The 27041-nt window shown below is 43.2% G+C and overlaps 1 protein-coding gene across 9 annotated transcripts in view; it reads right to left on the reverse strand.

The window, feature by feature from the left end:
* Positions 1 to 27041, reverse strand: part of ATRNL1 (attractin like 1) — a 948738-nt gene that overhangs the window by 778760 nt on the left and 142937 nt on the right. For all 9 annotated transcript variants that reach the window (XM_045024151.1, XM_045024152.1, XM_045024153.1 and 6 more), the window contains exon 8: positions 5296 to 5551. In XM_045024151.1, coding sequence (XP_044880086.1) covers positions 5296 to 5551 — 256 coding nt within the window. The remainder of the gene's footprint in view (positions 1 to 5295; positions 5552 to 27041) is intronic.

Below are 27041 nucleotides of genomic sequence, written 5' to 3' on the forward strand. Positions count from 1 at the left end.
TTTTCCTAGCCTTGGTTTTTAAGGGCTAAACAAAGGGAGCACTTTTGGGAGATATGGGACTCTCCCATTCAACAGACACAGCTGGAGTGTCTGTTGCTCACTGGTATTGCCTCTCAACAGGCGAGACAACATTTGCTGCCTGGGGAACCAGGCATACCCCACCAGGAGAAGACAAACTCCCAGGGGAAAAAAAGAGAGGGAAAAACAGCCCTGTCACCTAAATTAACTACTTATGCTAACAACAACACTAAACTAAACTAACTTCACAGAAGGAAAGAGAAAGGCCAAATACGCTCAAGGTGGAGATGCTAGTGTTAAGTCTGGGGCCAAGGAACTGAGGATAGTTGTCTACATCTTTCCTAAAGTATGATGCCCAGAATTGGACACCTCACAAGTGCCAAGTAGACCAGGACAATTACGTCCTGTATGTTATATACAATACTCCCATTAATATACCTCAATCAATATTAGCCTGTTTTACAACTGCATCACACTGATGACTCGTATTCAAATCTGTGATCCCCAATCCTTTTCAGCAGTGCTACCACCTAGCCAGTTATTCACCATTTTGTAGTTGTACATTTGATTTTTCCTTCTGAAGTGAAGTACTTTGCACTTTATTGAATTTCATCTTGTTGATTTCAGACCAATTTTCTAATTTGTCAAGGTCATTTTGAATTCTAAACCTGTCCTCCAAAGTGCTAGCAACCCCTTCCAGTTTGGTGTCATCTTCAAATATTGTAAGTATACTCTCCACTCAACTATTCATTAGATTCACCCTCCCAGATTGACAGTGAACCATTGATAACTATTCTTGCAGCACGGTCTTTCAACCAATTGTGACAAACCATGTTGGCAATTACTTATAACATGACCTTTTCATGTTCTCTGTATGTACCCATATATCTCCTCATTATATGTTCCATTCTATGCGCCCGATGAAGTGGGCTGTAGCCCACAAAAGCTTATGCTCAAATAAATTTGTTAGTCTCTAAGGTGCCACAAGTACTCCTGTTCTTTTTATCTCTTAGATTTTCCTCCCAACAGGGCCTTACCTACCAGTTCTCTGAGTTTGTTAAAGTCTTCTTTTTTGAAGGAGAATCCCTTCAATCTAAAAAGCAGAAGGCAATCTGTTATCAATCCAAACAAATCTCTGTCATTTTTAAATAACTCCAGAAGAGACTTATTCAGAAATTTCCTTACACATAAAGAGCTTTTTTAAACTTTAGCTAAAGCAAAACACGGATATTATATTCACCTTGAGACTCACATTGAGATTCTTAGAAAGTTTATGAGGTATCACTAACCTAAAGCGAAATAAATTTCCCTGTGGACTAGCCCAGAAAAGCTTTATGGTGCAAGTTAGTAAAACCATCCATACAAAACTCCCCTCCTGAGATTTATAGGTTCCCCAAAAGCCATAACTCTAAGAATAGCAAGAAAGGGCAAAAGGAAGCTCTTTTGCTCCTGCAATGAGTCCAAAGGCAATCACATCACCTCCAGAGCAAAGACCTATTCCCACAATGAAAATCTGAGTACACAAAACATCATGATTTTTAAACAGATAATTTATTCTATTTGAACAGAAATTACTTTTTTCTCGGGTATAGCTAATTTTACTTTATCCTACACAGGGGCATGTGCAGGAATTAAAATCTGACTGCTTTTGGAAGTGCACTTTCTGTGCCCCCACCACGGCCCTCGAGGAGCTCGGTCTCTCTGCTGTGGCCCCAGGGCTGGAGGAGTTTTGTGCCCTAGCCGATTATTGCAGGGGGGGAGCCTTCCCTTGCTTGCCGCTCCCTCTTGTGCACACCCCTGATTCTAAGGAGGGAACTCAAGCAGGGAGGATTGGTGTGTTTTTCTGAGAAAGAGTGAGATTGCATGCATACTTTATATCAACCTGATTTGTGATCAACAGCTGCACAGTACAGTGCTCAAATAAGAAGCCAAGGGAGTCCCCAGATAACACCAATTATGAAGCACATGCTAAAGTCAGTATCTAGACTTTTGAATGGTTCCTGATCCAAAGCCTTTATAGAAAGATCCAGAGGGATAGAAATTGGGTCGCTAAGAGTTTAACTGAAGATGGTGTAAGTGAGGTACGTTTTATATCAGACATGTTTATTTCAGTGTGAGTGTGGCAAGTGGTTGGAAAAGAGTTTATGTTAAAACTACCAAGAGCCAGTGTCTGAAGAGAATACAGCATCCACCCATAGGTGCTGGAACTAGGGGTGCTGCTGCGCTCCCTGGCTTGAAGTAGCGATAACCAATTACACAGTTTCTGCCTTCAGCACCCCATTCTAAAAATTGTTTCAATACCACGGCATCCGCCCATCAGTGAAAGCAGCACAATGTCAAATTCTAGAGTAGTCTGAATATTGGAAATAGGCAGAGAGAGGAAAATGTATATTATATTTTCTTTTTACAAGGTCAGAAGCCTTTCTTTGTAACCAATTTCCTTTCTGAACATGACATTAGAGGGTTCTACAGAAATACATCTATCACCTGCCATACCTTCTAACTTTGGAGCCTGCAGCTACTGAGTTCCAAAAAGCAAGTCATGCTTAGTGCAAATCACCATCTGAAATTTCATGGTTATAAATGATTTCAATGCTGCAAAGCTATAGATAAATGTTGAAATTGCCAAGGAACTGGGGAAAAATTGCCACAGAATTCATTAACTGATGGTGAGGGACAAAAATAAGAGGTACTAAAGTGAAACAAAACACAAGGGTTATCTGCTGAAACTGAACAATTACAGCATACAGGGCAGATCCTAAAAACCACTGCTTGTGTGAATAACCCTTCCTCAGACAAGTAGTCTCATTGCTGTCAATGGGTTTTTATATGAAGACCTTATATTGCTACAACTCTACATTATTTTTTAATTCAATAATGGAATATATTTTCTATGAAAATGCCCACTTTCCCATTAATATTTTCTATAATTGGCAGACAAGCTAATATCTCTGAAAGGAAACTTATGAAGTTGAGATTAATTCTGAACCATAATAACTGGCAGCAGTGCAAAATATATTTCTCCCCCACTCAGAGTTTATAACCATGGATTCAAGGTGTTTTTAAAAACACTTGATTAGTTGTAGATAGCAGTCTGTTTTACTAATCCTCTACAAATATAGCCCTAACATAGTAAAGAAGCTGTAAAATGGAAAGAAGTCATGAATTTTAGCTCTAATGCCAGCAATAAATTATCCAATAAACACTGAAACTTTCATTCACATTGCTAAATGAGGCAAGAGGTCCTCACTACTACCACTTCATAATCAAACCAAACAATAACAAATCATAGTTACTTTAAGATTTTCAAAGCATGGAGTTTGGTACTTCTTCTCTGACCTTAATACTTAGACTAGATATACTATATTCAAGGTACTGTTAAACATTAATGATCATGCAGAAAACTACAGTAATTATCATGATTTATGTTTCTTATTTTACTTTGTGTTTTTCTTAAAACAGGTCTTCAATAAAAGGCATTCATTCTTGGAAGTTTTTTCAATGGACGTTGCCTTCTATAATTCAGTGTTATAGAGTAACTAGTGACTATTACTATTTTATGCAAACAAATAGTCAAGATTTAGGAGGCAATTAAAATTGACTAGCCTTGTCTTGTCTTGTGATGATCTAGTAAGCATCCCTGATTCAAATTCAAAGAAATGTAGGGGAACACCTAGCTTGGAAGATAGAGACTGCAATTTTAGGATAGTCTTAAGCAGCTGCGTCAGAAATATCAACATGGATAGACTATATTGTGGTAGTCTTCCTCTCATTCTCATTCCCTTCTGGACATATTCGATATTGCTAGAAAAGATGTCAATATGGTCCTCAGAAATCATGCCAGGAATATAGTGGAAGCATTCTGTCACTGTAATGTAGACAGCTTTGTGCATAGGAACCACAATTAAGCAAAACAGTTAAGCTCATGCTTAAACTTTAAGCATGTGAGCAATCTCACTGAAGTAAAAAAGACTAGTTCGGTGCTTGAAGTTAAGCATGTGACACCTTAGTGCTAGATGAAGCCAAAACTTAAGTCCTGCATTAACGATGCATTATTAAACTAAAACTATGCTTGTGATCCACTGAAAACTGGTGAACTATTTCAAATTGGCCAAGCACAACAGAAGACTTATTCCCTACCCAAAACAGCTTACCTAAATGTATGCAGTTATGTACTCAGTGTCTCTCTCTCTCTCTCTCACACACACACACACACACACGCGCGCGCGAAATGAGACAAAATTCAAAGAAATTGTCCCAATATAAAAATACCACTTTGAACCTTTACATGTCTGATGCTGCTGGTAAAAGTTCTTAACACTCTCAATCTAGTAACCACAAACATTACTGTGACTGTCTTGTTAAAAGAATTGTTAGGGATTCAGTTGAGTACCATAGAAAACAAGGAAGGAAGAATGTGAAGCAAGATTCTTCACATTCCTGTTTTCATTAAATAATTAATGTGCACATTAATTAGCTTTATTCTTTAAGATCATCATAAGGGGCATTTTAATATGTTATTCTAACTATTAAAAGAAAATGTTATGTGAAGTCTATAAAATAAAATATTAAGTTATTTAGCATTATCTTATATTTATTTATACTTAGAAGGGAACAAGTTTATCTGTGTCTAAAATATAAAATAATCCAGAAGCATAGCTAGATTTAGTGAAACAACAACAGAAGTTGCAGTGATTTATAGAAAATAAAATCAATCACAACTTCTATGGTAACTGCATTATACTCTTTACAATTATACTGTAAGTAATATTAATCAGAATAGTTATTAAATGTTGAAATTAAGAATGGGAAATACTACAGTAACATTAATTCTTGCAAGGGCAAAAATTTCAAGATTGTTAAGGTGATTATTGTATACTGTGCTACTTATTAAACCTTCTTTTCAATAAACTTATGTCTGAGAAAATGATGATAAACCTTACACATCATCATAACTCAATACATGTAAAATTGCTGGTTCTTACCCTTGCCTTACTTTGAGTACCCCAACCATGACTGTGATCACACCCAGTCTACTCCAATATTCCCAAAATAGGAACCAAACTCAACCAATTTAAAAAACAAACAAACTGATTTTACATAAGTTAAAAGGAAAAGGAGCTACTTAGATCAAAAATTAAAGAAGAACAGCATAAGAGCTTTTTGAGCTTGCCAAATATATTTTATTCTTCTAAACCTAACAAGTTCATGATTGGTTAAAAATCAAGAAATGAAGCATCAGTATAGGGCAAAAAGAAAGTATTTAAAAGAACTCACTGATATAGTACTCTTGCACACTGCTTGTGTAACCATACACTGCAGAGTATCCAAAAATGATGATCATGACAACATCTCTGCTGTCCAACTCTACTATATGCGCTGAGTGACCCTCCACAGCATACTGTTGGCCATGTACAAGTATTGCAGGAATTTTGGCACTCCATGTTTGACTGTTTATGTTGAATATCCACAGCTCATCAGTGACATTCCCATTATTTGTTTCAATTTTGCCTCCATACATGTAGATGTCTTCCTATTAAAATTAGAGAAAAAAAGTGAAGTTAAAGAAGATCACATCCAAACTGCAATATTGCTACACCGTATAAAAGAACATAAGTGAACAACCTCTTATAAATACTTAAACACAGACTATGTTCATCAGCTAATTATCAGCCCTGCTTCCAGACACAGCCTCTTGAGCTAAAGTAACAATGATGTTAAAAAGAATAGTTCACCAGAACTAACCCTAATAAAGTGAAAAAATAAGACAAAAGTCAATTCCAAATATGGATATTTCAAGGACAAATTTTAAAGTTCTAGGCACTTTTCACACTCATTAAGTGACTCCTTTTTGAAATGTGTACAGAGATTCCAACTCTCTTTCCTATCCTCTGCAGCATAATTTAAAGCTATGGCTACACTACAACCTGGGGGTTTGATTCATAGTTCCCATGGACATACTCATGCTAATTCTCATCTGAGCTAACATACTAAAAATAGTAGTGTAGCTGCAATAGCACAGGCAGTGGCAGCAGAAGTACAGGTTAGCTGCCCTGAGTACGTAACCCTGGGGTTCAGGCAGGTTTGTATTTGGGACAGCTAGCCTACGCCACTACTGCCACTGCCTGCACTACTGCAGCCACCCCACTATTTTTTGGCATGCTAGTCAGATGCTCACTGGAGAGTCACATCTGAGTTAAGGTTGTTGGGGAAGTTAATGCTGGTTTAACTGGTGATCTTTCTGACTTGAGCCATTTCAATGCTAAGTGAATGATTTTTTTTTTTGAGACATACATTTTTACAGATGCTAAGTAAATATCTTCATATCAGAGACAAATTCAGAATGTAAGTACAAATCTTTAAAACCCTTTGTGAAATGAAAGTATGTATTACAGATCATTAGCCTTTATTTGCAAATACTATATATTAACATTTCAATTTTTCACTACAAGTTATTATATTATTTATTCAGAACACAACATACACAGCTCAAATCAACCACTGTTGGAGAGTTTGTGAACAGTCAAACCATCAGTAATAATTAAACTGAATTTAGGTCTAATCAGTAAACATTTATAACCCAATAAGAAGGGGAAAAAAGGATTTCTGTAACATTTGTGGTCAGGATTTCCTATCAAGATACTACAAAATCAGGTTTTCCAAATTACATATTATTCCCATGAAGACTGATTTACAACTCAGAGTAAAACAGCAAAGGAAAGAAAAGCTTTAAAAAACAAATGTCCAGTGCATAATCATCTTAGGCCTGGTCTACACTAGGACTTTAATTCGAATTTAGCAGTGTTAATTCGAATTAACCGCGCACCCGTCCACACCAGGAAGCCATTTAATTCGACCTAGAGGGCTCTCTAGTTCGAATTCGGTACTCCACCCCGACGAGGGGAGTAGCGCTAAATTCGACATGGCTATGTCGAATTAGGCTAGGTGTGGATGCAAATCGAACTTACTAGCTCCGGGAGCTATCCCACACTGCACCACTCTGTTGACGCTCTGGACAGCAGTCCGAGCTTGTATGCTCTGACCAGCCACACAGGAAAAGTCCCGGGAAAATTTGAATTCCTTTTCCTGTCTGGACAGTTAGAATCTCATTTCGTGGTTGGACATCGGGGCGAGCTCAGCAGCACCGGCAGCGATGCAGAGCTCTCCAGCAGAGGAGTTCATGTAATCTCTGAATAGAAAGAGGGACCCAGCATAGACTGACCGGGAACTCTTGGATCTGATCGGTGTGTGGGGCGAGGAGTCTGTGCTTTCGGAGCTGCGCTCCAAAAAAAGGAATGCAAAGACCTACGAGAAGGTCTCCAAAGCCATGAGAGACAGAGGATACAGCCAGGATGCAACGCAGCGCCGCGTGAAAATCAAGGACCCCAGACAAGGCTACCAAAAAATCAAAGCGGCAAACGGACGCTACGGAGCCTGCCACCACTGCCCCACCAGTGACCATGGACTCTGACGATGGGACAGTGTCGACGGCCAGTTCCTCGGCGATGTTCACGGACGGGGAAGATGAGGAAGGGTTTGTGGAGGACGAGGCAGGTGACAGCGCTTACAACGCTGGTTTCCCCGACAGCCAGGATCTCTTCATCACCGTCACGGAGATCCCCTACCAACCGTCCCCGGCCATTAACCCGGATCCTGAATCAGGGGAAGGAGCAGTCGGTAAGTGCTTTAACCATGTAAACTTTTATTCTTAATATAACAGGAATCTGAAGTATGTGAAAAGGAGGTCTCTCTATATATGGGGATAGAACAGAAATCCTCCTGGGAGATCTCCACGAAGCTCTCCTGGAGGTAATCGAAAAGCCTCCGCAGGAGGTTCCTGGGGAGAGCTGCCTTATTGGGTGCTCCGTGGTAGCACACTTTTCCGCGCGAGGCTTTCATGAGGTACTCAGGGAGCATTGCCTCCCCGAGCACGGCTGCATAGGGCCCCGGTTTGTGCTGGCTTTCACGCAGCATGCGCTCTCTATCTCCTTCAGTGACCGTCCTCAGGATGATCTCGCTCGGAGACTCCTGCATCTAATTAGGGGAATTACTGTAATGTTACGCCTGGTCCAAAGTATTTTTAAAAAATCTCCGGACAGACGGCATAGCAGAGACTCAGCACGCTGCTGCGTGACGAGCGTAACGGAAACCCAAAGAATCAAATGGAGGCTCATGGAGGGAGGGGGGACTGAGGACGCAAGGTATCCCACAGTTCCTGCTGTCTCCGAAAAGGATTTGCATTCTTGGCTGAGCTCCAAATGCTTCTAGGGTCAAAAACAGTGTCCGCAGTGGGTCAGGGCATAGCTCGGCAATTTACGCACCCCCCCACCCACCCCCAGAAGTGAAAGGGAAAACAATCCTCTCTTGACTCTTTTACATGTCACCCTATCTTTACTGAATGCTGCAGATAGACGCGATGGTGCAGCACTCAACACCAACATCCTTGCTCCCCCCACGCTATGGATGGCTGATGGTACAATAAGACTGATATCCATCGTCATCATCAGCCTATTGGCACATGGGGCAGTGCAAAAGGACTGGTAACCATGCTGACTAGCATCTGTTAGGTCGATCAAGGGCGCCTGGCCCCAATTTTTCCTGGTAGATGGTACAATATGGCTGATAACCATCGTCATCATAGCAACAGGGGGCTGAACTTCATCAGCCCCCACCCTTCATGTGTAAAGAAAAGATTCAATTGCCCCTGGACTAGCAGCAGGATGCTGGGCTCCTCTCCTCCACACTCCTTAATGTCCTATCTGGACTATCATAGCAACTGGAGGCTGCATTCCACTCATTTCTCACTAACAAGTCACTGTGTCTTATTCCTGCATTCTTTATTACTTCATCACACAAGTAGGGGGACAATGCTATGGTAGCCCAGGAAGGCTGGGGAAGAATGGAATGAACAGGTGGGGTTGTTGCAGGAGCACCTCCTGTGAATAGCATACAGCTCATAATCTATGCAGGATCTGACACAGAGCAGCTGTGCTCTCTGGTTCTCTGATACAGTGGTTCTCTAGTACACTTGCTCATATTCTAGGCAGGACTGATTCTATTTTTAGATACCAAAAAGGAGGGATTGACTCAGGGAGTCATTCCCAATTTTGGCTTTTGCGCCCCTGGCTAAGAGCAGCCAGGGGCACTTATGACAGCAGCAAATGGTGCAGTGCAAAAGGACTGGTAACCATGCCCATCTTATTACCAATTTATGGTATGGTAGATGGTACAGTATGGCTGGTAACCATCTCTGCTGTCATGCAAAAGCAAAAGCATGCTGCTGTGTAGCACTGCTGGACCGCCTCTGTCAGCGGCATCTAGTACACATACGGTGACAGGCACAAAAGGCAAAACAGGCTCCATGGTTTCCATGCTGTGGCGTCTGCCAGGGCAATCCAGGGAAAACGGGCTTGAAATGATTGTCTGCTGTAGCTTTCCTGGAGGAAGGGATGACTGACGACATTTACCCAGAACCACCCGCGAAAATGGTTTTTGTCCCATCAGGCACTGGGATCTCAACCCAGAATTCACAGAGACAGACTAGACTGTGTTCATTGTTCGCAAAAAATTATCTTTGCAAGGAATTCACTCCCTTTTTCCCATCACACAGCTTCGACTGTCTCCAGACCCGCCACAGCATCCCCCTCACAGAGGCTGGCAAAGATTAGGCGGCGAAAGAAAAAGACAGGGGACGAGATGTTCGCTGAACTTATGGGGTGCTCCCGAGACGAGACGGACCAGCAGAGCCAGTGGAGGGAGACCCTCTCTCTGTACCAGCGCTCACACAGCGAACGGGAGGAGAGGTGGCGTGAGGAAGACAAGCAGGCGACTCAAACGCTGCTTGGACTAATGAGGGAGCAAACGGACATGCTCCTGCGCCTTGTGCATGTTCTGCAGGACCTCAGGCAGGAGGACAGAGCCCCCCTGCAGTGTATCTGCAACCGCCCTCCCCCGCCACAAAGTCCCATACCCCCTCACCCAAAATAACCAGAAGGAGGGGCGCCAGAGGCCGTGTAAACTGTCACTGCACCCCAGCAGAGTGCTCAAGTACCGAAAAGCTCTCATACCCTAAATTTTGAGAAGTCCTTTCCTTCCCGCCTCACCCAAGCCCCCATCCCAGTTTCATCCCCTAACTGTCTAGTTGATAATAAAAAATACTTTTCTGTTAATTACTGTTTCCGTCATGTTCTTTTAGAGGAGACTGTGTTTGAAGGGGGGGAAGGGGGTTGGTAATTTGACAGGACAATCACCTTTACCAGGGTACAGACATGGGGGCAGGATCAGCAGCAGGTCACACACACACTGCAGTCAGTAGGCACCCTGGTCGGTATGGGAGGTGGTTTGCAGGTTCTGTGTGGGTGGGGGGGTACGTGACTTTGTAGCGGGGGAGGGGGGTTACAGATCTCATGCAACGGTCCCTGTCCTGGACCACAGAGCCACGCAGCAGAGGAATCTGTATCCGTCCTCCCCCGCCACAAGGCCACATAGCCCCCGCACACAGAGTCCCAAAAAGGAGGGATGGCAGGCTTCGTTGAAACATCCAGTCCGGCACTGCAGACCGCTCTGGGAGCAGGAGCCTGTCATTCCTCGAGTTTACAGGCGGTCTTTACATCACTGCACACCCTACCCAGCACAGTCCGTGTCCCAGTTTCAACCCTGTAACGCAAAGTCATCAATAAAGAAACCTTTATAAAGTTACAGTGGAACATGTATTTTATTTTTAAACGTGTGTTGGAAGTTGGGGAAGCGGGGTGGGCGGGGTATGTAACTGCAGATGATAGTCAACAGTCACTTGGTAAAGAAACAGGGGCAGGTTCAGCTTCTCTGTAAAGAAATTGAACAGTCACAGGTCACGCTGCTCACTGCTCGCTGGTACTTGAAGAGTTCCTTGTCGCTGTGCAAGGCGCCTGCACAGAGCTTCACGAGCCAGGGCATTAGCGGGTAGGCTGGGTCCCCGACGATCACTATAGGCATCTGCACATCCCCAAGACTTATTTTGTGGTCCGGGAAGAAACTACCTTCCTGCAGGCGTCTAAACAGACCAGAGTTCCTGAAAACACGCACGTCATGAACTTTGCCTGGCCACCCGACGTTGATGTTGGTAAAACGTCCCCCATGGTCCACCAGTGCTCGCAGCACCATTGAAAAGTAGCCCTATTTCTCAGCAGCTGACTGTGGAAGAGGTGGACAACGGCCATAACTGCAGCGGGATCCGTGCTCAAAGTGCTGTGGCGCCCGCGCTGTCACTGAGCAGAAAAGTGCACGAACAGATTGCCCGCAGGCGCTTTCAGGGAGGGAGGGAGGGAGGGCGTGATTGACGGTTCAATGATGACAGTTCCCCAAAACCACCCTCAACACATTTTCCCCCCAGCATGCATTGGGGGGAAATCCCAGAATTCCAATGGGCAGCGGGGAGTGCGGGAACTGTGGGATAGCTTCCCACAGTGCACCGCTTCCAAAGTCGACGCTGGCCCCGTTACTGTGGACTCACACAGTCGAACTAGTGTATTTAGTGTGGATACACAACTTCGACTTCATAAGGTCGATTCCACAAATTCGAATTAAGTTGATTCGAAATAGTCTTGTAGTGTAGACATACCCTAAGGAAATAATGCTGATTACACCTTTTTGGGAATTGAGAAGAAATCCTTGTCAGTTTCCAAATTACATAGATTTATTGCACAGTATGAAGAACTATCAGATTGAAAATAGATTTTTCTATAATGAATTACATTTATATAAAAGCTTATCCTCCCATTTTCCTGTTTGCACCACCAAGTCCCAGTCTGTCCTCTCTCACACATTTCTGGTAAATATTGGATAATATATTTATAAAAATTCTAAAAATAAATGCACAGCTTCAACAAAACTGAACTGAAGCATGTCACAAACCAAAAAATTCAAAATCATAGAATCATAGAAGATTAGGGTTGCAAGAGACCTCAGGAGGTCATCTAGTCCAACCCCCTGCTAAAAGCAGGACCAAAAATGCCCAGTAATTCTTATTTGGAGAATATCCTGGCTTCCCAAAGAGTAGGTGTTAAATGTTAATGATCAATTTTTAAAAACTCACACACACACACACACACACACACACACACAAAGTGCATGGAAAAAACAGCTACCTACCTTTCAAAACTACTGTTCTTCGAGATGTATTGCTCATGTCCATTCCATTCTAGGTGTGTGCACGCCCACATGCACAGTTGTCAGAGACTTTTGCCTTAGCAGTATCCATGGGGCCAGCTGTGGCACCCCCTTGAGTGCCGCGCTCATGGATCAATATATCAGGAGCCACCAGCCCTATGCCCTCTCAGTTGCTTCTTGCTGGCAACTCCGACAGAGGGGTAGGAGGGCAGGTAATGGAATGGACTTGAGCAACACATCTCTAAGAACAACAGTTACAAAAGGCGGGTAACCTTTTTTTTCTTATTTGAGTGCTTGTTCATGTCAATTCCATTCTAGGTGACTCACAAGCAGTATCCCTAGAGGTGGGCTTGAAGTTCACAGATGTATGGCGTTCGCTCGGGCTTTCTGTGTAAGCTCATAGTGAGACGCAAACATATGTACAGAGACCAGATGTCAGCCCTGCAGATATCTGAAATTGGCACATGGGCCAGGAATGCTGCTGCTGAGGCTTGTGCTCTAGTTGAGTGGATGGTTACAATAGCTGGTGGAGGCACTTTTGCCTGATGATAGCAGAATTGGATGCAGGCTGTGATCCAAGATGAAATTCTCTCTTTCTGCCACCACAACAAACAACTGTGTCAACTTACGAAATGGCTTGATTCTCTCGATGTAGAAGGCTAGCACTCTCTTGACATCCAGGGAGTGCAACCTACATTCCTCTTCAGACTTATCAGGCTTTGGGCAGTAGACTGGCAAGAATATGTCCTCGCTTGTGTGAAATTGCCAAACCACCTTGGGCAGAAAAGCTGGATGTGGCTGCAACTGGACCTCGTCCTTGAAGAACACCATATAGGGTGGCTCCAATGTAAGCACCTTAATCTCAGAGATCTTTGGGCAGAAGTTATCGCCACTAGGAATGACACCTTTCAGGAGAGTAGAAGAAGGGAACAGGACACCAAGGGCTCAAAGGGAGCTTTCATGAGCTGTGCGAGTAACAGATTCAGGCCCCACAGAGGGACTGGATCCTGGACTTGAGGATAGAGCTGCTCCAGACCTTTTAAGAACCAGACCGTCATGTTATGAATGGAGACTGATTTGCCTTGGAATGGAGGGTGAAAGACTGAAATAGCAGCCAAGTGGACCTTAACTGACGAAAGGGATGAACTCTGGAACTTGAGATGCATACAGTAGTCCAGGATCAGCTGCAGCAAGGCCAACTCAGGCCTAATGTCTTGGGCTGAGACCCAGCATGTGAATAGTTTCCATTTGGCCAGGTAGGTTGCTCTAGTGGAGGACTTTTTACTCTCCAGTAGGACCTGTTGGACATCGGGATGGAGAGACCACTCATGGCGAGATGAAATGGTTCTGCTGAGGTGATCTGCCAATACATTCCTGGTTTCAGGGAGAAGTACTGCCACAAGATTAATGGCATGCTGCACACAAAAGTCCCATAGTCTGAGAGCTTCCTGGCAGAGGGCTGATGACCTGGCTCCACCCTGCTTATTGATATAAAGCTTTGTGGTGGTGGTGTCCATCAGGACTTGAACCACTTTGCCTTGTGACTGGGACCAAAAAGCCAGGCAGGCCAGGTGAACCGCCCTGAGCTCCCTGACATTTATGTGGAAGGAGCAGTCAACTCCCGACCAGTGGCCCTCTGTACTGAGCTCGCCCAGGTGGGCTTCCCCAGCTTAGCTCCAAGGCATCGGACACCAAAGTCCGCAACAGGACCATGAAGGAGACTCTCTGCAACACCGATGCGGGGTCCAGCCACCATGCCAGGTCCAGGTTGTGCCTGTTGGATGTAGACCGACGCCAACCACATCTGCAGTGGCTGGAGGTGATGCTGGGCATGACAGACAAGTACAAGTAGCCATGTGGCCAAGTAGCCTTAGGCAAGTGCGGACAGTTGTGAGCAGGTGGCCTCTCACAGGGGAGATTACATCCAACATGGCTAGGAAACAGGTCTCCATAAGGAATACCCTGGCCCGCGGGGAATCGAGAACCACCCCGATATCATTGCACTGGTACAAGGGTCGATTTCTTTTTGTTCAATAACAGGCCCAGGTTGCAGCATATGGACCACAGCGGATCGAGGCTGCTCTGCACATGGATCCCATGATCTGCCCTTGATGAGCCAATCGTCGAGATAAGGATAGACCTGGACCCCCCCGCCTCAGGTAAGTGGCTACAGGAGCCATGCATTTTGTAAAGACCCGCAGAGGTGAGGAGAGGCCAAAGGGGAGCGCCAAGAACTGGAAATGGCACTGGCCCACCATAAAATGGAGAAACTGTGCCTTTGGAAGACAGAGATATGGAAATAAGCATCTTTCATGTCAAGAGCGGCATACCAGTCTCCCAGATCCAGGGAGGGAATGATGAAAGCCTGGGATGTCATGCGAAACTTCAACTTTTTGAGGCACTTGTTGAGTCGTCGCAAGTCCAGAACAGGACATAGGCCCCTTTTGCCTTCAGGATCAGGAAATAGTGGGAGTAGAAACCTTTCCCTCTCATTTCCTGAGGGACCTCCTCCACTGCCCCCAGTTATAGGAGGCTATTTACCTCCTGCACGAGGTGTTGCTCATGAGAAGGGACCCTGAAGAGGGACGGGGAAGAGCGAGGATGGCTAAAAACTGAAGGATGTAACTTAGTGACAATTTCTAGCACCAACGGTCTGAGGTGACTCTCGACCAGACCAAATGGTAGGGACGGAGATGATTAAGGAAAAGATGGGGCAGATCCAGGGAGATGACTGAGGCGTCGCTCTTGAGCATACCCTCAAAACACCCGCTTCTGGCCCCTGTTGTGCTTCACCGGACCAGGCTGCGCAGGCGAGCGGGAGGAGGAAAGGTGGCAGCGACTGAACCCAGTATCCCTTCTCCTCGTAGATCCCTGCCGAGACTGCCAAGGCATTAGCAGAGGGTGCAGCAGGGACAGCCAGAACAGCTTCCTCTCAGACTGAGGCGTATTCATCCCCAGGGAGCGGATGGTGGTCTGAGTGTCCTTCAGACCATGCAACCTCATGTCCGTCTGATCGGAAAACAGCCCAACTCCATCAAATGGAAGATCTTGTATGGAGGACTGCATCTCCTGGGACACGCCGGCGGTCTGAGGCCAGGAGCTGTGCCTCATGACCACCACTAAGGAGACCACCTTGGCAGCCAAATTGGCCGCATTCCAGGGCAATTGGAGGGAGCACCGAGCTGCTGCAGTACCTTGCTCCACAAGACCCCCGAACTCTTAGGCCACCTCCTGGGACATGGAGTCCTTAAACTTGCGGAGGGAGTCCCACAAGTTAAAATTATAACACCCCAAAAGAGCTCGGTGGTTCACTACCCAGAACTGGAGACTTGCTGTGGAAAAATTTTTAATTCCAGAAAGGTCCAGTCTCTTGGCCTCCTTATTCTTGGGGGTGGAACTGACAAGCCCCTGTTTGTCCTTTTTGTTGGCCACCAACACGACCAATGACCCCAGGGGTGAGTGGGTATATAAGTATTCGAACCTGTTGGCGAGGACAAAATACCTTTTCTGTGCCCTCTTGGCAGTGGGCAGGATAGAGGATGGGGTTTGCCAGAGACCTTTGGCTATGTCCAGGACCCCTTCATGCACCACAAGTGCAACACGTGCGGGGATGGACGCGGAGAGCACATTGAACAACATGTCCGGTTGATCCCCCATCTCATCCACCTTGAGGCCTAAGCTGGTGGCCACCCATCAGAGCAGGGCTTGGTACTCCTTAAAATCATCTGGTGGGCTAGCACGGGAGGGCCCCGCCACTACCTCATCTGGAAAGGAGGACGACGACTGAACCACCAGGGGAGGGCCTGGGGCATCATCCCCCACAGTGGAAGGGGGTCTCAGGGTGGGACCCTGTTCCTCCACCACAGCACCCGCCAGCACATCCTGCACTGAGCCTGGTGCCATCGGTGACAACTGGGGTTTGTCTGACGCAGCGACTGAAGACCAGTGAGAAGGGGCATTGGCATAACTGGCACACCCCAGGCATTCCAGTAATGCCATTGTGCTGGCTACTGGCCCTGCTGCCAGGTCGGCATCACTGCGGCAGATGCACCCTCTGGAGCCCAATCGCGATGATGCTGCCTCGGCGAGGGACTGAACTCCCTCTCCATGCCAGAGAAATCCTCTTCTGGTGACCAGAGTAGGGCCGTCGACGCCTGGGTCTGGCAGCTAACTGTCGGTGTGGGTGACCGGGAGTGGTGCTGTGTTGGGGAGCATCCCCGAGGTCTCAGAGACAGCGACCGTCAGCGCAAAGACAAGCAGTGCTGACTTTAAGACGACCGGCGCCTCCCTCTGGGTGAGGCCCAGTGCAAGAGGGTGCGCTACCCACCAAAGCCAAAGTGCATTAAAAAGGAACCAAGAAGGCGTAAGGCCGGCGGTACCTGATGTAACAACGTATGACCGCAGCACTCAAGGGGATGCCACAGCCAGCCCTATGGATACCGCTAAGGCAAAAGTCTCTGACAACGTCACATGTTTGTCATGATCAACATGCTTGAAAAATTAACTTGCCATTCTCTGTAGTAAGATGTTAACCAAAGACATTGGCAGAGTCTATAGTCTATCTATCATGCCCCCTTCACCTCTTAACAGTATACCCTATTAAAATTCTTAAGTTTACAATGAAATCCTGCTCATCAAAACAGGATTTTGTTACACTGCCAAATTATCTGAAATAAAAAAAATTGATTTGTCATCATGTGTCCATCCCCCAACATGTGAATTGGTTTAAACTTTTAACACATTTTGTTTAGGAGACACTTGTCCTGATATTTTTGAACTGTTTCACTTTATTATATGTTTTTAAAGGGGGTTTTGTCAGATGGTAAAAGATGAATGACGTGCTCTTAAGAGAATTCTAGATGTGTCACGTTTCCAGCACTTTTATTTAAATAAGTTCCTACAAAGTAGGGTGAACAGATGTTCTGATTTTATAGGGACAGACACGATTTTTGGGTATTTTTCTTATATAGGCTATTATCCCCCCACCCCCGTCCCGATTTTTCACATTTGTTGGCTGGTCACCCTACTATAAGGTGAAGTAGAAACCAAAAACTTAAAATGAGTTAACCATAGATTTTTGTGCTGAATGTCTAAGAACCAGTCTCCCTTCCCCGCACCCCACCGATGTTTTCAGTGAACAGAAGTTGTTTAATGTAGTTAATACTTATTTTTGTGCTGAATGTCCCCGATGCCAGGTTAGCTGGTATGTTCAGCAAAGAGATCTGTACTTTGAACTTCACTTTTATGAAGAAATTAGTAATATTACATACACACATTTGTTCTTCAAAATGTGTTCCTGAAATTCTTGTAAAATTGAAGTATTGTGCAAAGTTATGTGCTGTTTTCTAAAGTTAGTGTACACAGACTTGGCTTTTTGCTGTTAACTGGAACCTCTGGCCCTTTCCCTTGCTTCAGTCACTGATCTTTCTCAAACACCTGGCTAGAGAGAAGGGATCTTAGTACCAAACAGAACAGAGGAATGTTCCTCACATGTCAGGCAAACAGGGAGCCAGATCAGCGGCTGGCTGTGTTAAACACAATAACATATTGCCAAACTATGATGCACAAAAGACAGGTAGACAGGGACAAGGGTCAACTGCAGAGGATTCTAAGTGAAGCACATAAAGGAAGAGGGAGATGAGTAGAATCTTGAGGTCAGAGCAGAGAAAATAGAACTCAGCACTGGGGATGTAAGGAGGGATACAAAAGGAATGGAGATGATTCAGTCTCAAGGTAAAAAGGATGTTATTCAAAGAAAGAAAAAGAAACAAAGCAATGAGATTAAAGGGGAGAAAACAGATGAGAAAGAGGAAAGGTAGTTAAGACATGGACAGAATTAAAGATAGGATTAAACAAAAAGAGCAGAAAGAATTAAGATATTTAAATAAGGAAAGAAAGGGCTTAGGGAAAACAAATGAGTCTTACAGTGGATTCTGAAGATCACCAAGTTCAGGCTTTGGCTGGGCTATAGCCAATGAGAATAACAAGAAGACTGCCCTGCCACCAGCCCCACTCCTTTTTAAATCAGTATGCTGTTAGCTCAAAAACCTTAGATGATCACAACTGTCAAAACCAAGTGATAAAATCACATTTCTCATGGCTAGAAGGAAAATGAGAATGAAACCTTTAACAGTGACTTGATGGATTTGTGGATAGAAATGTTCTTACAGAAAGAGTGGGCACTGAAGTCAGCAGGTTGTGAAAAATATTACTCAAATACAGAAGACGGACTTTGAAAACAGGTGAGCTGACTGACCGGACACGATTTGAAAAAACTGCTAGAGGGAACCATGAGTTTTATGGTTGCAAGAATTACCTTAATTTTTTTTACCTTTATTTGCTATAAATATATTCTTTGAAGAGTTTAGCCTGATAATAATCCAATGAAGTATGTTATTATTAAGTAAATATGGTTGCTCCGGGTTTTTCCCATTACATTTTCTATTACAAAAGAGCAAAAGCCACCAAGAGTAATAATCAGATGAGCAAGAGCAACATCCTAAGTGAGAAACAACAGAACATACTTTTCATAAAAGTGATTAAAATTTTATAAAGGAGTCTCACTTTGACAAGACAAACATATGGTAAAGGAGTAATTTAAAAACAGCTATTAAATAGAAACAATTGACTCGGACTAGTGATTTTAGATGCTTAACTTGAAGTTGACTGATTTCACAGAGCAGGTGCTCAGCACAGTCTAAAAAGCATGCCCCTTTAAAGTGCCTCCTGATGTAGCCCCCCCAAAAAAGATGCACCAAAAAAATCACTAGTCACATTGGAAATCTTGGTCTGTGTAAAATCTCCAAGAGCCATCCACATATAAATGGCAGTACTGCCATTAGAACTCAAGATTTCCCTACATCCAACCATGTTCTCGCTGCCCCATACCTTGTAATATCAGAGAGTGGCTTACATGTGACTTTCCTTCTCAAAGACCAGTTCCTATTAGTTATGGTAATTGTAGATGGAAACTCCGACAATGTGAAAACTCTGCCGATATATTAAAAAAAAAATCTAATTTGGTGGATTGACTAGAGAAGATAGGGTTAGAAAGAGGAGAGGTGGGGTTTAGCATATTGTCTAGATGAACAAGAAATCAACACGGATCAAAATAAAATAAGCATGTATCATTTCCTTTTCTATTTGTTACATCAGTGAAAAAATGTAAAGTAAAAAAATATTTGAAACCACCAGGCTCTCCCCACTGATATCTGTATATACCCAATTAGTTCTACCTGAAAATCAGGTCACAGAGGGATGAATCCGAAGTAACATCAATTTAAGCCAACAGAAATTTAAAATCCAGACTGAGGAGGGAATTAAGGCCTGGTCTACACTACGAGTTTATATCGAATTTAGCAGCATTAAACCGCATTAACCCTGCACCCGTCCACACAAAGAAGCCCTTTGTATCGATATAAAGGGCTCTTATTATCGATATCTGTACTCCTCCCCGACGAGGGGAGTAGCACTGAAATCGGTATTGCCATTTCGGATTAGGGTTAGTGTGGCCGCAATTCGACCGTATTGGCCTCCAGGCGCTATCCCACAGTGCACCATTGTGATCGCTCTGGACAGCAATCTGAACTCGGATGCATTGGCCAAGTAGACAGGAAAAGCCCCGTGAACTTTTGAATTTCATTTCCTGTTTGCCCAGCATGTAGTGCCGATCAGCACTGGTGACCATGCAGTTCCAGAATCAAAAAAGAGCTCCAGCATGGACCGTACGGGAGATATTGAAGCTGATCTCTGTATGTCTTCTGAAAATATGCTCCACACCTCGTCCCTCTCAGATTTTGGAAGGTACTTCAGATTCTTAAACCTCGGGTCGAGTGCTGTAGCTATCTTTACAAATCTCACATTGGTACCTTCTTTGTGTTTTGTCAAATCTGCAGCGAAAGTGTTCTAAAAACAAACAACAACATGTGCTGGGTCATCCAAGACTGCTATAACATGAAATAAATGGCAGAATGTGGGTAAAACAGAGCAGGGGACATACAATTCTCCCCCAAGGAGTTAAGTCACAAATTTAATTAATACATTATTTTTTTACACAAGTGTCATCAGCATGGAAGCATGTCCTCTGGAATGGTGGCTGAAGCATGAAGGGGCATACGATTGTTTAGCTATATCTGGCATGTAAATACCTTGCAATGCTGGCTACAAATATGCCATGCAAATGCCTGTTCTCACTTTCTGGTGAGACTGTAAATAAGAAGAGGACACTATTATCACCTGTAAATGTAAACAAACTTGTTTGTCTTAGCGATTGGCTGAACAAGAAGTAGGACTGAGTGGACTTGTAGGTTCTGAAGTTTGACATTGTTTCGTTTTTGAGTGCAGTTAGGTAACAAAAAAATCCTACATTTGTAAGTTGCAATTTCAGGACAAAGAGATTTCACTACAGTACTTGTATGAGGTGAATTGAAAAATACTATTTCTTCTGTTTATCATTTTTACAATGCAAATATTTGTTATCAATTACAACAATTTGAACTCAATTACAACACAGAATATGAGATATATATGAAAATGTAGAAAAACATCCACAATATTTTATAAATTTCAATTGGTATTCTCTTGTTTAACAGTGCGATTAAAACTGCGATTAATCGTGATAATTTTTTTTTTAGTTAATCGCGTGAGTTAACTGCAATTAATTGACAGCCCTAAATATAACGGGAGAGACTGAAGAGACCTTTAACTGTACTCTTATAATTGTTGTCCCTATTCTTTAGTGACATGAAATATGAATGAAATTGTGCATGAACCAAGTTATTTTCTGATTACTATTAAAGATTCCATGAGAAACTGAAATAAAAAGGAGATGTTTTAAAGGTTTTGTTAAAAGTTACAAATACATTTAAATACATGAACTGCTGAAACAGTCATTCAAGGGATTATTATTCCTTCTAATGAAGGAAAGTCTGGAATATATGAGTACTTACAAAAGTTTTTGTTTCCTTAAACCAGTTTTCTCATGTTTTATACAGTATTTCAAATACTGATAAGCTAATCACCTGGAGCTCAGAAAAGAAGTATTTAGATTATTTTCCTGGTCAGAAAACTATAGCAATGAGCATGATGTAAAAATTTAGTTGGATAGTTACTGGCAAAAGGGCAGTGTTGGCAATTCCCCCTCTGAATTACCTGGTGCTCAAATAAAAAATAGAAAAGATTAATTAACCCATCTTGCTCTCACATCTCACATTTCCAGGTACCATACATCTTTGACTGTAAGAAGAGATTAACAGGTGGCATGATATTATCTGACAGTTCAGATAAAACCTGTTCACATGTTGAAAAATCAGTTCATGTAGAAAGTTTATAGCTATGCTTGAAAAGAAGGCATATAGCAGTGTCCCCTCAGGAGGAATCATTTTGTTTGTTCCATATCTTCAGGGCTGTTTTTCTTGTCAGATGTGGAGGAAACAAAGCTTTCTACAAGTTTGATAGAACTTTTCTAAGGAAAAAAATCTATTATGAAAGCAGTTATTTGCTTTAGTTTAAACAATATTGAATAAGAATCTCACACTGAAAGTTTAATCTTTTGGTACTGAATATTTTATTGTTGTGACACTGACAGATGGTCAACTTCGGTATGACCCATAACAACAAAAGGCACTGAAATGTAATCAAGACAATCTACTTGTATCTGAATTTCAAAGAGAAGTCGTAAATCAGGAATCATAAACTCATGTATTTGTAGTAATAGAAATCAAGGGTAGATGCTAAGTGTATTGGTCTATGTTTACCTATCTCTTGTTAGAAATTTAACAATGTAATCAGATTATCTTGCAGACAATTCCCTTTCGCATCTTAATGACCCTATATTATGTATGCAAATAGCTCAGTTAACCTTAAGATCAAAGACATAAGATTCTGAAGGAACTAATATTATTATTTACATTGTCTTCAGCTTAATTATCTATGCTATAATGAACTGTTGTGATAGTTTGAATGGCTAATTGCCTTGCGTTAATGAATAAAACTAGTTTACCTGTGTATGCACAGGAAATAGAAGAGTAGCTTCAAAGCAACAATCTGGAGCACCTATTCTTCATTGGGGAAAGGTCCTGCTGTGACAAGTGCTGTCAAGAGCCTTATCAGCTTGCTAGAAGACTATAAAGAAAAAGCTCCAGGCTTGTTTTGTATTTTTTTAACTCAGGTCTGCTTAAAGTTTAACAGGGAAGGTCTAAGCCACAAGACTGAGGTCTCCAGGTTTACTCTGGATTTACCCTGGAATTCTCATGGAAGAATTTGAACAAACTCTAAATCTGGACTGCACACTAAACTATAACCTTTTAAATTGATTCCAGAAAAACTTTTACAAATAAGCAGCCTCACCACCTCTGCTATGACACTTTTCACATATCTGTATGTATACTGATCTCTTAACCACTACGACTCTCTTCCTTTTATTATTAAAATCTTTATAGTTTTAATTACTAAGGGATTGGCATCTGCATGGTTATTGGGTCAGATCTAAAACTCAATATTGACCCAGGGATCAGTGTCTGGTCCTTTGGAACTGGTGCACCTAACATATGGTGAATTTGGTTTTCAGTAACCATTCACTATGTTGGACTTGGATGTCTAGATGGGAATCAAGGGCTGGGATGCTTAAAGGAAGCTGTATTTGGCTTCTTGGTGATCAGTGTGGTACTACAAAAGCTATTTGGTTACTGATTTGGTGAATATAATTATAGAATAAAACACCAGTTTGGGGGATTATCTGACCTATTCCTTGCAGTTTGCCCTGAGCAAGCATTCTCAGTGTGGCCCCTCCAGGGACTCAGGCACAACTGTATTGCATCTTCTGTAAAATGCTGTACACTTTAAGAGCACTGTACCTGTAAATGAATGGTTTTTATCAGTAGCTTGAGTCTAAAATTGATGGACTTTGTGTCTATGTGAAAACTATCTATGTGGAGAGGCAAAACTAGTTCTATTGTGCGGTAAATGGCTAATATCTGACACTGTTGTATGCAGTGTTATTGTAGCTGTGTCTTTTGACCTGAGGAAGAATTCTGTATAGCTCAAAAGCTTGTTTCTCCCATCAACAGAAGTTGGTCCAATAAAAGGTATTACCTCAAGCATCTTACCTGTTTAATATCTAAAGGAATTATAGGTAGTTAAGGAGAAAAAAATGCATTGGCCAAGTAGACAGGAAAAGCCCCACGAACTTTGTTTGTTTCCCCCCTTTAACTAGAGAGGTTTTAATTGGCCCTTGAAATGTGTGTTAACTACTTACGCTAAATAATTTGTTCAACCTCGCATTTAACTATGACACTATAGATATATGAAGTCAAAATGCCCATTGTGATCCTTGGAGACCCCGCTTACCCTTTAATGTCGTGGCTCATTAAACCCTATACAGGGACCCTTAACAGCAGCAAGGAGCGGTTCAACAACAGGCTGAGCCGATGCAGAATGACTGTGGAGTGTGCTTTTGGCCATTTAAAGGGCTGCTGGTGCTCTCTGTATGGGAAGCTGAACCTGGACGATGACAGCATCCCCGCGGTTAAATCCACATACTCTACGCTCCATAACATTTGTGAAGGGACGGGTGAAAGCTTCACTGAGGCATGGAACTCGGAGGTTCACCACCTGGAGGCTGAATTTGAACAGCCAGAGAGCAGAGCTATTAGAGGGGCCCAGCGTGGGGCTGCAAGGATTAGGGATGCTTTGAGGGAGCAATTTGAGGCTGAAAGCCACCAGTAAAGTCTGGTGCCTGCATTTTCCACAGGATTCATCCTGGAAGATATCTCACTGCTGAGGGTGACCTGGGAAGCAAGGAAGGGTCTTTTACTACAATGCAGCTTCTGCCCTGGCCCATATGCAGCTTGCCTGTGTGCAGCAATGGTTCCCCCACCCTTCACGGCACAGTAGCATGGACATGTTAGCCTGACTGGGACAAGGACCACAGTGGCTCTCCCAAGAAACCTGCGCAAGCGCATTGCCCAAGTTCTCGCTGAGACCTTTGGAGAGATCACTGAGGTCGATTACTGCAATGTGAAAGAGCACATCAATGCCCTATTCTGCATGTAGGCATGCATGCAGCCCTAACCCTCCTCGCCCCAAGAGCCCGCACCAAATAACTTCCTTCCCAAAATAAAAGCCGCTTACCAGGAACCTCCTCTGGTGTTTGTCCTTCCACAAGCACCAGCCGCTGTGACTGGCTACCTTCCTCCTGGCTTGAGAACAGCTCCTGACTGCATGCCTATAGGGATTCCAGGGCGTCTTCCTCCACCTCAGCACCCTCGCTCCCTCTTTGCTCCTACTCCTGCCTTGTTGAACTGGGCTCTGAAGTGTTCATGGTGGTACTCGGAGTGGAGGTGGGGTCATCACCAAGTATCACATCCAGCTCTTTGTAGAAACAACAGGTCGCAGGAGCAGCACCGGAGCAGCGGTTTGCCTCGCGGGCTTTGCGGTAGGCATTCTGCAGCTCCTTCACTTTAAGCTTGCACTGCAGAGCATCCCGGTCATGGCCGCTTTCCATCATGTCCCTTGATATCTGTCTGAAGGTATCGTATTTCCTACGGCTTGAGCACAGCTGGCACTGGACAGCTTCCTCCCCCCAAACACTGATGAGGTCCAGCACCTCGACATTACTCCATACTGGGGATCGCCTGGCGAGTGGAGGCATGGCCACCTGGAAAGATTGGCTGGGAGTACTCCATGCCTGGATGAGCAAACAGGAAGGGGATTTTCAAAATTCCCTGAGAATTTTAAGGGTGGGTCTGATGGTTGGTCACCTGAGGGCAGGGCAGTAGAATTCAAACTGATGACCAGAGTGGCTAGAACAGGCATTGTGGGACACTTCTGGAGGCCGATCAGAGCACATTCACAGACCAGGACATCCACACTGGTGCCACGGCACTCCAACGTTATTCCACTCGCCGAGGTGGAGTACCAGGAGCGCTCTAGCTGTGGAGTCAGAGTGCTCTACGTGCCTTGCCAGTGTGGACGCGTCATGAGTTAGAGCACACTGGGTTGCTTTAATGCGCTCTAACTCACAAGTGTAGCCATGCCCTAAATTATACTCTGTTCAAACCAGCATCTATTTTATTCTGTGAGTATGTAAAGGAAGAATCAATCTTCAGTAAACAGAGATGTTCAATATTATTATGAACTGTTGCCAGATATCAACTTGTTGGCAGAATGACAGTCCTAAGCTCTCTCTCTGGAGTCTGAATTTCTCCTGTCAAGCTATCTATAATGAAATGACAGTGAGAGGAGGAGCCAAATTAAATAATAGCGACTGTATAGTTAAAGTCTGTGTTAAAAATTCTTCAGTACCTCCATACATCCTCCAATATGACGACTGAGAATTCTTGGAGAAATCTCCCTATGGAAATTAAATTATACCATACTTAAAACTCTGGGACTGATAATACAGGAATCGGGATGGAAATTCTTATAAAAGGGACTACTGAATCTTCACAGAGTAACAGATGTCCCTTGACGAAGAAGAAATAAGACGCTGAATCTTTTCTCATGAGTATATGGGGGGAAAAGGTCCAAGTGATAATGCTAGAAGGATGGAATCGATTATTCTGTTAGGGACTGATTATTTTCTTAAGAAAATATTCATGTTGGCATCCATGGAACACAAGATAATGATAATATCACTGCAGCCTATATGCTTCAAAGGTAAACAAACTCATCCAGGATACCTGTCTGCAGATTGCCAATAGACATTTACACTCCCTCAGGCATGATGACTGCAACCTGATGTCTAATTTTAAATGCATCTATGATCCAATTATTAGGTGTCAGATCTTTTCTGTTCTTGTTGACAGTACACAAATCTCACATTTAAAATATTTCTCTAGAAGTAGTAGTGATTACTAACTCTTTTTCGACCTTTTCACATATAAAAAGGTATGACTGATCCTATTGTCCACAAGTCATATTATACAACCTCTACATTGGTTGTCTTCTTAGAGTAAGAGCACAATTTGTATCTCAGACTTGATCCTATTTTGCCATGTATCCTATTGTGCCGTTAAGGCAATTTTCTTGCTACATAATTTCAACCAATGGGATAAAGAACAAAAAAAACTTTTTGCAGAGAGTACTTCAGTGCTGGAATGAAAGTAGGCTTCCCTAGCAGAAGAAATGGAACGTACAGTGTAATATTGTGCCTAACTAAACCAAGTATTGTGAAGTAGTAATGTTCTTAAGAGAAGGGCCAATGAATTTGTTAGTAGATACAATACCTGACATACTAGCAAATCTTTAAAAGTACACTTTCACAAGTGACTACATACATGTATCAAGGGTGTTTACTGAAGACAAAATTTCCAATTAAAAGCCTCTATTTAACATGCATCCTCATTTTACAGATGTAGCAATAAAGGAATGTACTATTGGTAATTCCACTAGAATTGGATTAGCTTTCAAAATATAAGACAACTTTCAAAATCATGAACCCATGTAAATTGGCAAAGACTGGCACATTTTGGCAATAGTAGCCTTCTCTGATAGAATTCCCAGTTCTCTTTTCTCTCTCTATAGGTACCTCTCCCTTGGCAGCATAAATTTACCACAGGCTACCAAGCTATGAGTGAATAGGACATCAGGGTGGGAACCACAATTGGCAATGCAGACTTATGCCTGCATAAGGAATATGTAACCTTTAGAGGGGATTTTCAAAAGCACTCAATATTGGCCTAACACTGCTCCTACTGAAGTCTATGATAAAATATCCCATTGTCCCAGACATGGCAGGAAAAAAGGCAAGACACCAGGAACTGTGGTTTAACAAAGTCATAACTTCATTAACTTAACATCGGGGAAACTCTGGAAGTAACTCCTCCACTGCAGCTCAATTCCTTCCATAATCCATACCATCGGGGGGAGGGCAGCCC

This window comes from Mauremys mutica, chromosome 7 (genome assembly GCF_020497125.1).
Source record: "Mauremys mutica isolate MM-2020 ecotype Southern chromosome 7, ASM2049712v1, whole genome shotgun sequence".
Classification (NCBI taxonomy): domain Eukaryota; kingdom Metazoa; phylum Chordata; order Testudines; family Geoemydidae; genus Mauremys; species Mauremys mutica.